Here is a 10,599-nt window from a genome sequence, read left to right as displayed (position 1 = left end):
AGTTAATAACGGATAAAAGGCGATTAAAAGTTGTAAAAAATAATTGTTTCACTTTCACAGCAGCTAAAATAATAAAAAAAATACATTGATAATTTATATTTAAACATATATTAAAATGTTGAATTTAACTTAAAATCTTTGTATTGAAACATAAAGCTTATGGACATGTTATGGATAAATTACATTTTTATTTTCTAGTGGTAACTGAGTAGTCCATGTTTTCGTGCAAGGCTTTATTGTCTGTTTATTGTTTGTTCGGGTTTATCTCCCTCTTCACCTGCTCCAGTTTGTTGCATTTTTTTCCCCCAAGGAAATGGTTATGAATGAAAAGCCACATGCCTTCACAATCAGCTTGCTTTATCAATCTTTCATTCACTGTAATTCAAAATTAGAGGAGTTTATGAATAGATGAATGAGAAGTTATATCAATATTTCAGTTAGTTTAAAGTCACAGTCATGAACAAACATGCATCTCGAAACATCTCTGCCTTTGTCCCAATGGAATGTGTTATGAAACACGAAAAAAAAAAAACTGAATGAGATTGAGGTAAAATTTAGCCCAAAAATCAAGGAGAGGCTCGACAAAGCAACCCTAGGTGAAAAATTGCTTTCCAAAACTGGTTTAGATTATCAGTCTCTTATCAGCTACTAACTTGGAAATATATAGTGCATATTTGCATTTTATAAAAATTGAGTTTTCAGGTCTCTTGTGATTTGTTCTGTGATAGACAGGTTTGGCTCAAATTTGCTCAGATTCAGAGAAATGGAGTGTGAAAATTGGTATCAAATCAATAACAAACTCAATTAAAAAACTTTTAAAGGCGTCATATGACGTTGCTAAAAAGAACATCATTTGTGTATTTGGTGTAATGCAATGTGTTTATGCGGTTTAAGGTTCAAAAAACACATTATTTTCCACATACTGTACATTATTGTTGCTCCTCTATGCCCCACCTTTCTGAAACGTCACGGTTTTTACAAAGCTCATCGTTCTGAGAATCGAGGTGTGTTCGGATTGGCCAGCTATCCAGTGCATTGTGATTGGCTCAATACTTCAAGTGTGAGACGGAAATGTTACGCCCCTCACCATATTGTGATGCCATGTCCTGGAGCGACGACACAATATAATGTAATATAATAATTACTGATTATAATGACTCATACAGTCTTTTTACGCGTCGCAAACATTACCATGTCTGCATTTGTGATCGGAGAAATGACAAACAACAAGCACTCCTCTACACAGCTCAAAACTCGCGTTTGAATCGTCAGTAGCAGAAACATACTTACAGGTTGTGAGTCAGAAGCGCCAGACTGTCCTTGTAAAGTTGAAATTGCTCCACTTTATAGAAACAGTCTTTGTGCAAGCCAGCATTGTAGGCTACTCTTCCAGGTTCAGGAAATAGTCCTCCATAAAATGCGCTGCACACACTCTAATATTTGGGTTGAACTGTTCTGGAACACTGTTGTAAATACAAATGAACCACTGATTTCTAGTTGTGTCCTCTTTTGGAAGCCCAAACGAAGTAGTTTCGCTTTCACAACGAAACATAGCGTCTCCAGGACATGGCGCCACATACTACAGCGAGAATAATAATCTCAATCAAACTTCAGTTTGGTTATTTTGTGATTAGGTAAAAAAAAAAAACCCTACAAAATACAGCTAACTAAGACAATGAAGCACAATAAAAACATGATAACATAATAAAGTTGTCTGTTTTTGTTAATAAACATTTTTTAGTTGAAAATAATAGGATTGAGGTTGGAAAAATGTGAAAGACCAAAATCACAGGTCCATCCTAAAATGTCCATTATATCATTTTATCATGAAACGTGAAAATCAAAAGTCTTAAATGTAATAGCAAATTTCCACTCAACAAGCTGCAAAATTTAAAGCATCATTCATGTCTGTAGTGCTATCAATTTAGAACAAACCCCTGACCCTAATCATGGGCAATAATGAGGCAAGCATCCCTAAAAATTAGGTTATTACTGAGCTATAATCCATAAAACAGCCTATTCTCTTCCACAAACAACCCTACGACCCCCACAGGCTTACCTGTCCAGTGTGCTCTTTGAATCTGTCCAGCTAGCGCCAGTACTCTGATTTAGTCTCACTCTGAGGCAGGAGACGCCGTTAAGATGGCTGTGGACTCCCGACAATGGCTTGAATATGACAGGATTACTCTGTGACCTTTGCCCAGCCCTCCATTAGGACCCTAGTGATTTCTGACCATGGGCTCGAGGGCAATGAACTACAGAACACTAATTACAGACACATAGTGACAGGCCTGGGACCACAATGGTCTTTTATGAGGGATTGGACAGACTGGCATTAAAACAGAGCAGGGCGCAGCGGGGCGGAGGACATGACCGGGTTAACATGAACTAATAGTTAACATGAACTAATGAACAATACTTCTACAGCATTTATTAGACATAACGTTAATTTAAATATTTACTAATGCATTTTTTTTAATTAAAAGTTGTATTTGTTAACATTAGTTAATGCACCGTGAACTAACATGAATAAAAATGAAAAAATGTATTAACTAACATTGACAAAAGACTATATATATATACATACTGCACAGTGACAAATGGGAAGTCACCAGTTTCTTTTGTAAAACAATATCATATTTCTAAGTAAAAAGTCAATTTAAAAAATGAAGACAATGGATTAAAATACATATATAAAAAATAAAGTGTGCAAATAAAACATTATATCAAGAATGCACTAAGCATTTAATTGCAATACTTTTAATTACAATACTTTAATTACAATAATTGTATTTCCTTAGGCGTGACCAAGAACAGAATGTAACTGGATGTTATATATGGACAAACAAGTTCTAGTAAAACAAAACTTTCCCATTCTACTAATGGTAATGGAAAACACGGCTGATTTAGAAAGTGAAGCGAACACACCCTTTAACAAAACTAAACTCTTTTTAACCTGATTAACAACACAGCAAATTACAGCTGAGAGAACATGTATGTTTGTATGAATCCAGCGCTGTGTGTTCAGTTTTCACAAATTCAGCATGTGGTGGAGGGCAATTACTACAGCACCGTCTCAGAGGAGGGTGACAGGGCCATATTTACACAAGACCCTCCTCATAGACGGACGGACCACTGCTGAGACGACTGGGCGGCCAGAGGCTAAGTTACTGCAAATAACGACAGGACGCATGTCAAAGAAAACACACCATGCACAGTCCATGGATATCTGATATTAACCCAACAGCCTTATTAAAGAGTATATACACTGATGTATGAATAATTGCTTTTTCCATGGGTGCAAGGGTACCCTGTCCACGTACCAGCCTCTACCTGGGTGGCTCAGACACTGAAAGATATAAGTAGTAATAACATAAACATTAAGATTCTTGTAAAATAAAGAAAATTTATATTAGAGTCACTGTCATACACTACAGATGTAACTGCTCTACACTGCAGCCTTAGTACAGTTTATCTTCGGTAAAGCAGGTGATAGTGACAACCTGTCACTTTAAGATGAACAGTATAGACTGGATGACACCGCACTCTTAAAAAGGAAATGTACACCTGGATTTCATAACATACCCTAACACAGAGGTCTTCAACCCTGCTCCTGGGGACCCACTCTCCTCGAAAGTTTATTTCCAACCGGCTTCAGCACACCTGCCTGCAATTTTCAAGCAGTCTTGAGGAGCTGATTAGCCGCTTCAAGTGTGTTTGATTAGGGTTGTATCTAAACTCTTCAGGATAGTGGATCCCCAGGAACAGGGTTGAAGACCTCTGCCCTAACACGTAACAAAGTACACCAGTAAGAAAGGTGACAAGGAAAGCTAAAAAGGGAAAGAAGCAAGCAGAGAGGAACTGGTTTCACAGGCAAGCTGCCGTTTTCTACATTTGGTCTGGGTTGTGCTGCCCAAACAAGTTTCTGTGTAGCACAAAAACAAAGATGACTTCTCTCTGCCGTAACTCTGGACATCCCCTGTTGCCTGCATTAGTGATGCAGACATGTGTGGTGATCAGAAAGAGGATGCAGGATGCTCCGATCTGGTCGTGACCTTTAATTTACAATAAAACCCTCATCTGACCTTTGTGCACTTGAACTATGAATGATAAAAGATTTTTAAAAACCCAATAGAAATTCCAATAAATCTAACAGTAAATATTGCACAATCTATCCAAAAGTCACATATAATTCCTTTGATTCATGAAAACTGAAGTACAAATTGAGATGAGATGTAAATGAAATAAAATAAAAAATCTAAACATTAAATTGAAAAGTATAAATTGGCTCTTTCTTCACTTTGAAATATTGGTTAGTTCATATATTTTGTAATTATTGTATTTATTTATTATATTAGTAGTACAGCAATCATCGTGATCATCATGCATTGCATATTGTTATGACTATACTAATGTTATTTGTATCTTAGATTTGACTGTGGGTATGTTCACTAAAATAAATAATTATATTCTAACTAAAACAAAACAAAACGGATGGTTCCTAAATTGTTTTAATGTTGAATTTGAACAGAAATAATATCAGAGCAATTTAACACTGATGTAACACTGAACGTCATATATTTGGACAAAATAAATATAGCGAGTGTTAAACTAAAGAGAACAAGAATAGTCTGTGTATTAAAGTCCATCATTTGTACCGAGTGACGCTTAATGTCATGTTTACGTGCTCGACCACTTGATCTGTCGCAACGAAGTGAAACGTGCCAGAGACCATCGTCAAGTCCCGGTGATCAATAAAAACGATCTTATCCCTGTTTTATACATGCACTGTTGCTCAGATTGCTTTTGTTATTCGTGGTTTTCCCACATTAAATTGTAGAATCAGAGATACTTTTATGTAACAAAATTATAGCCACAAACATACTAGCAACTACATCTCATTACTAAATGCAAATAAACATCTTTACATAGGCTTAAAACTCATGAAAACCATTTGAAAATATCCCAAAGTTAAATTAATCATTCTTTAATGTCACTTAGCAAATGTCACGTTGAATTCGATTAGTTTGCAGTTGTGGTTTGAACAGTGACGTTTAAGACGGGTGTATGTACTTTTGAGAGGATCTCTAGGGACTGTCACGGCACGCTGTCACTCCACAATAAGACACGCCCCTTTTCAGAACCATTGGCTGACGGAGCAAATGCACTTTGCCATCAAACACCAGACCATTGCCCTGTTTCTTCGCGCCACATGATCGTGTATCTTAACCTATCTAAACAAGTCCCATTTATATCAAAGCTGACAGTTCACGTGGACGGCTGAGTCTTGTGAAACTCACGAGCGAAATTGGCCAACTCTCAAACGCACGCACTCACTTCTTCTCAAACGAGACCTCGTGACATCTATTAAAGTGAAAGTTTGCTTTATAAATGCAGCACGCTATACAGAACTCGGCTTCTTTGTATCCCGCCACTGACACGGTCTAAAACAGCTAAGCGGGTAACCAGATATTCAAAAACAATACGTAATCCCACAATGCACCACTTACAGCATTACCTCATCCCATCAGCCACCGCGAGAAGAAGAATCTTCTGGGTGGTCGTCTAGGCAACGCGCCTTATCTGAAATTGTGGAACGCCCAGTAAATCGCCTCCAGCCAATAAGATACGGCGCGCATGACATCATTGCTATTTTTAGTGGGGCAGCGGTAGCAGATAAGGTTTGCCTCCACGCTGGAGAAGCTCAGAGTATACAGATCTCGCCACAGTGAAACATCTAGGCATTACAGCGTGAGCTAAAATAAACAAGAAAACGTTTCGGCTCAGCGCTGTTTGTCCACTGGCATCTTTGAGCCGCGCGGCGGTGGAAGAAGAAGAAGAAGAAGAGTTCGGACGCTGCGCGATAACTTTTACGCAGTAAGTTTCTCGCGGGACGGGGGAGTTTACGAACTTTGCGATTCTTCTCGCTTTTGTCTCTGAGAGCGCGGCGCTCGTTTCTGAAAGCGGACACTGCTTGAGTTTTTGAAAGACTACTTTTGAACTAAAAAGTTTCGTTTTCTCTTCTATGTCTACCAAGATGGAAACTACTTTCTACGATGACTCTCTAAACAGCGCTTTCTCTCAGAATGACAGCGCTACTTTTGGATACAGCCACAAGGCTCTGAAACACAACATGACGCTGAATCTGACCGACCCAGCCGGCAACCTGAAGCCCCACCTGAGGGCCAAAGCCAACGACATCCTCACCTCCCCTGACGTGGGGCTGCTCAAACTGGCTTCGCCGGAGCTGGAGCGGCTCATCATCCAGTCCAGCAACGGCCTGATCACCACGACGCCGACCCCGACCCAGTTTCTGTGTCCCAAGAACGTGACGGACGAGCAGGAGGGCTTCGCGGAGGGCTTCGTGAGGGCACTGGCCGAGCTGCATCACCAGCACTTGCCCAACGTCACCTCGGCTCCCCAAGCGACCATCAACAACAGCATGGCACCCGTTTCGTCCATGGCAAGCGGCGCGGTGTACAGTTCCTCCATGCGCTCCGACCCTCCAGTGTACGCGGACCTGAACACTTTCAACCCCGCCATCAGCACCGCCAACCCCGCGATGAACTACACCAGCGCCCCGCCGCAGCACGCCGTCCAGCACCCGCGGCTTCAGGCGCTGAAGGAGGAGCCCCAAACGGTGCCCGAGATGCCCGGCGAGACGCCACCTCTCTCCCCCATCGACATGGAGAGCCAGGAGCGGATTAAAGCCGAGAGAAAGCGCATGAGGAACCGGGTCGCCGCGTCCAAATGCCGGAAGAGGAAACTGGAGAGGATCTCCCGGCTGGAGGATAAAGTCAAGACCCTGAAGTCCCAGAACTCCGAGCTGGCGTCCACCGCAAGCATGCTGCGCGAGCAAGTGGCCCAGCTCAAGCAGAAAGTCATGAACCACGTCAACAGCGGCTGCCAGCTCATGTTGACACAACAGCTGCAGACATTCTGAGGAACAACCGAAGGACATTTGAGTTCACTTTAATAGACGCAAGGGACAAAGTTCAGGGGCTAGATGTCTGCGAGCCGGCGCGACTGCTGGCATTAGCCCGCAGGGACCGCGACCGTCCGGCCGGCCGCGTGCCGTAAAAGGATGTCCTGACTGGACTTTTGGGGAGTGCAAAACTTCACGAACTCGGTCCAACAGAGACAGCAACAGAGGGCATGAGACTCACTCTGTTACACGCTTTACTTTCTGACGAGAAAAGAGACTTATTCTTGTTCACTTCGACCAGGTTGTGCATGGACCCATAACGCTTCAAAGCAGCACTCAGTATTATAGGAGTAAATCAGGGGACGTGACTGCCGTACAATAGGGATAGAAATGTCTGGCTCACCAAGCAGGAAGTTGTGTCCGCTAAACTTTTGATAAAAGCTGCCTGACTTCTGAGTTACATGTTGTACTTTTTGTTCTTAAACTGAATGGAATTGACTTTTTCTTTGAGTTAGTCCAACTTCAGCAGTTTCTTTTTTTCTGAAAAAGTTCTTTAATGAGGTTTCACTCATTGTTATTTGTAAATAAGATCAACCAGGAGTACTTAAGTTTACCATTTGTAAAGTACAATATCATTTTTTATGTTTGTTTTCTGAACACCTCAGAAACTAATCAATATTTATGAACTGTAATAAAGTATGTGAAACGAAAAACTGTCTCTGTTGACTTAATGGAAGTCGGATGTGTGTGTGTGTGTGTGTGTGTGTGTGTTCACCAAGACAAACTTGTAATAACATGCTTTGGGAGAGACTGCTTGTTGGGTAAAATCCACATACAGGTTTGAATATACAAACAGAGGATGTAAAAAAACAAAACAACAAATGAACCCATAATGATTATTCAGTAGTAGCCTAATAATGACAGTATGAATTCTGAATATGAACTGGCTGAAATGTCAAATTAAATTATATAAAAAATATTAAAACAGGGAAATGATAAACTTTCAAATGCAATAACACCGCATCTAACAAACAATCATCATCAAACAATGTAGAAGTAAATTGCTGAAACAAAGTATACATTTCTTTAATCGTTGGCACGTTATTGTGTCTACTAGAAAAAATAAAGTTCTGTATAGTTCGTGCATGTTTGCCTATAAAGGTGTTCATCAAACACAATTTCAGCAGCAATCTTTGCATCAGCAGAGGGCGCCGTCAGCTTGCATTCGGTCAATCTGAAGCAGCACCCTTTGTTTTGTTTTTTAATTTATTTATTAATGCCAAGTTACGAAAGATAATAGTACATAAAATATCGACATTATGTACAAAGAGGTGACAATGCATGCAAAGCACCATTTAAACATGTATAGGCTAACAATAAATAAATAATACAAAACGAAAGCTTTAACAAAATAAATTAAAAAGATGAAATAAATTGTTTTAACAGCTTTAAGATTCTTGGAAGATTAAATAGTTTGGATTTACTGTTGAACTTCTTTTTAAAAAACAATAAATAAAGGATTTTGATGAGTGAATTTACTGTGGTGAATGTGAAATTGTGCAAGGAGTAATAATAGCTTAATAACACATTCATTATTTTTTTCATTTTTGTATATTAAAGAAGCCAAACAGTACATCCTTAAAAAGCAAAGAGAACCCCTGGGTTTCTCTGAAGCAGCCCCTTGAATAGACGACGAGTTTCTTTTGTGATTTCAGTTTCTTGGATTCTGCTCAGAGCAGTGATGGGGAAGACTTCTGCCTGACTGAACGCCCAAAGAAACCAGTCTTCTTTGAATAGAATTCAGTACAGAGGGAGAAATATATCAGCATTTATATTCACCTAAAACATCTCAAATAAAGTATATTACATATGCATGCATAAAATTATCATAATCGATGTCTGCGTTAGTCAAATACATTGGCCCTGAAATGTTTTGAATTGGCACTTATGATCGCAAGCCTGTATTGCCTCGTTTTCTTTTTCTTTATTTTTGACGTGTGTAACCACACACAAAGGAGGCAAGTACAACTCTAATTTCATATTCAGGTCACCAACACAGATTAATATTTAGCATCTTCTAGATCCTCTTATTTCACTGCCCAAACTTGGCAAACGATGACATCATCATACCGGAAAATCGGCACCTACCTGTCCATATTAGGCGAGCGCGCGGCCGGAAGACCTACGTCATCTGAGACAGTGGGTGTGTATTACGGGAAGAGGAACTCCTCGGCTCGGACTAATCTACATAGACTGACACAGACCTTTAGTGCACTTTTAGTTTTGGGAACGAGGGGACTGATCATTAATCCAACGCATGATCAAAATACAATAACGCAAATTGAAGCAAGGACTTTCCTAGAATGCATATATTCTGTTAACAAGAAAATATGAGCAAAGTCAATTTGCTGAAAAGCGACCTGCTTTATAGCTACCTATACAATTAGGTTACACGATGTTATGTGGTCATGCACATATATTGAATTAACAAACAAAGGCAGTAAATGTTCTCTTTTAAGACGACAACAACATAAAAAAAACACTTTTAAAAGGAACATATGATAGAAATAAAAAACATATTAAAGAGATATATATATATATATATATATATATATATATATATATATATATATATATATATATATATATATATATATACACATACACACACACACTGCCGCTCAATAGTTTGGGATCAGTAAGATTTTTTATATTTTTTTAAAGAAGTTTCTTCTGCTCATCAAGGCTGTACCTATTTGATAAAAAATACAGAAAAAAACGTTATTTGGTGAAATATCATTGCAATTTAAAATAGCAGTTTTCTATTTTAATATACTTTAAAATATAATTTATGCATGCGACCAAATCTGAATTTTCAGCATCATTACTCCAGTCTTCAGTGTCACATGATCCTTCAGAAATCACTCTATGCTGATTTATAATCAATGTTGGAAATATTTTTGGGGGGGACCTGTGATATGTTTATTTTTTTGGATTGTTTGATTAATAAAAAGTTAAACAGAACAGCATTTATTTAAAAAAATATATTTATGTTGCAATATACAATGCTATTCAAAAGTTTGGGGTCAGTAATTCTTTCTTTTTTTAAAGAAATAAATACTTTTTTATTCAGGAGGGATGTGTTAAATGAATAAATGTCATAGTAAAGACTTATATTGTTAGAAAATATTTATATTTTGAACAAATGCTGTTCTTTTTAACTTTGTATTGATCAAAGAATCAAAGACAAAAGTATCACACGTTCCAAAAAACAATATGTGACCCTGGACCACAAAACCTGAAATCTGAATAAATAAGCTTTCCATTGATGTATGGTTTGTTAGGATCGGACAATATTTTACCGAGATACAACTATTTGAAAATATGGAATCTGAGGGTGCAAAAAAATCTAAATATTGAGAAAATCGCCTTTAAAGTTGTCCAAATGAAGTTCTTATCAATGCGTATTACTAATCAAAAATGAAGTTTTCATATATTTACGGTAAGAAATTTACAAAATATCTTCATGGAACATGATCCTTACTTAATATCCTAATAATTTTTGGCATAAAAGAAAAATTTATCATTTTGACCCATAGAATTTATTTTTTGGCTATTGCTACAAATATACCCCAGCGACTTAAGACTGGGTTTGTGGTCCAAGGTCACAACAA

General features: G+C 38.4%; 1 protein-coding gene across 1 annotated transcript; it reads left to right on the top strand.

Annotated features, from left to right (window-relative positions):
* Nucleotides 1–5,706: 5,706 nt before the first annotated feature.
* On the top strand, nt 5,707–7,890 carry LOC306844329 (transcription factor Jun-like). Its single transcript, XM_079376371.1, has 2 exons — nt 5,707–5,877; nt 6,038–7,890. The coding sequence occupies exon 2, from the start codon at nt 6,038–6,040 to the stop codon at nt 6,941–6,943; it is 906 nt and encodes a 301-aa protein (XP_079232497.1). The 5' UTR covers nt 5,707–5,877; the 3' UTR covers nt 6,944–7,890.
* The last annotated feature ends 2,709 nt before the right edge of the window (nt 7,891–10,599 follow it).

This window comes from Barbus barbus (genome assembly GCF_936440315.1).
Source record: "Barbus barbus genome assembly, chromosome: 24".
In the NCBI taxonomy this organism is placed as follows: Eukaryota; Metazoa; Chordata; class Actinopteri; order Cypriniformes; family Cyprinidae; genus Barbus; species Barbus barbus.
This window is presented reverse-complemented; position numbering and strand designations above follow the sequence as displayed.

Bases quoted from the DNA above. Each gene is read 5' to 3' on its own strand.
- LOC306844329 (XM_079376371.1), top strand. From the start codon at position 6,038: ATGGAAACTACTTTCTACGATGACTCTCTAAACAGCGCTTTCTCTCAG.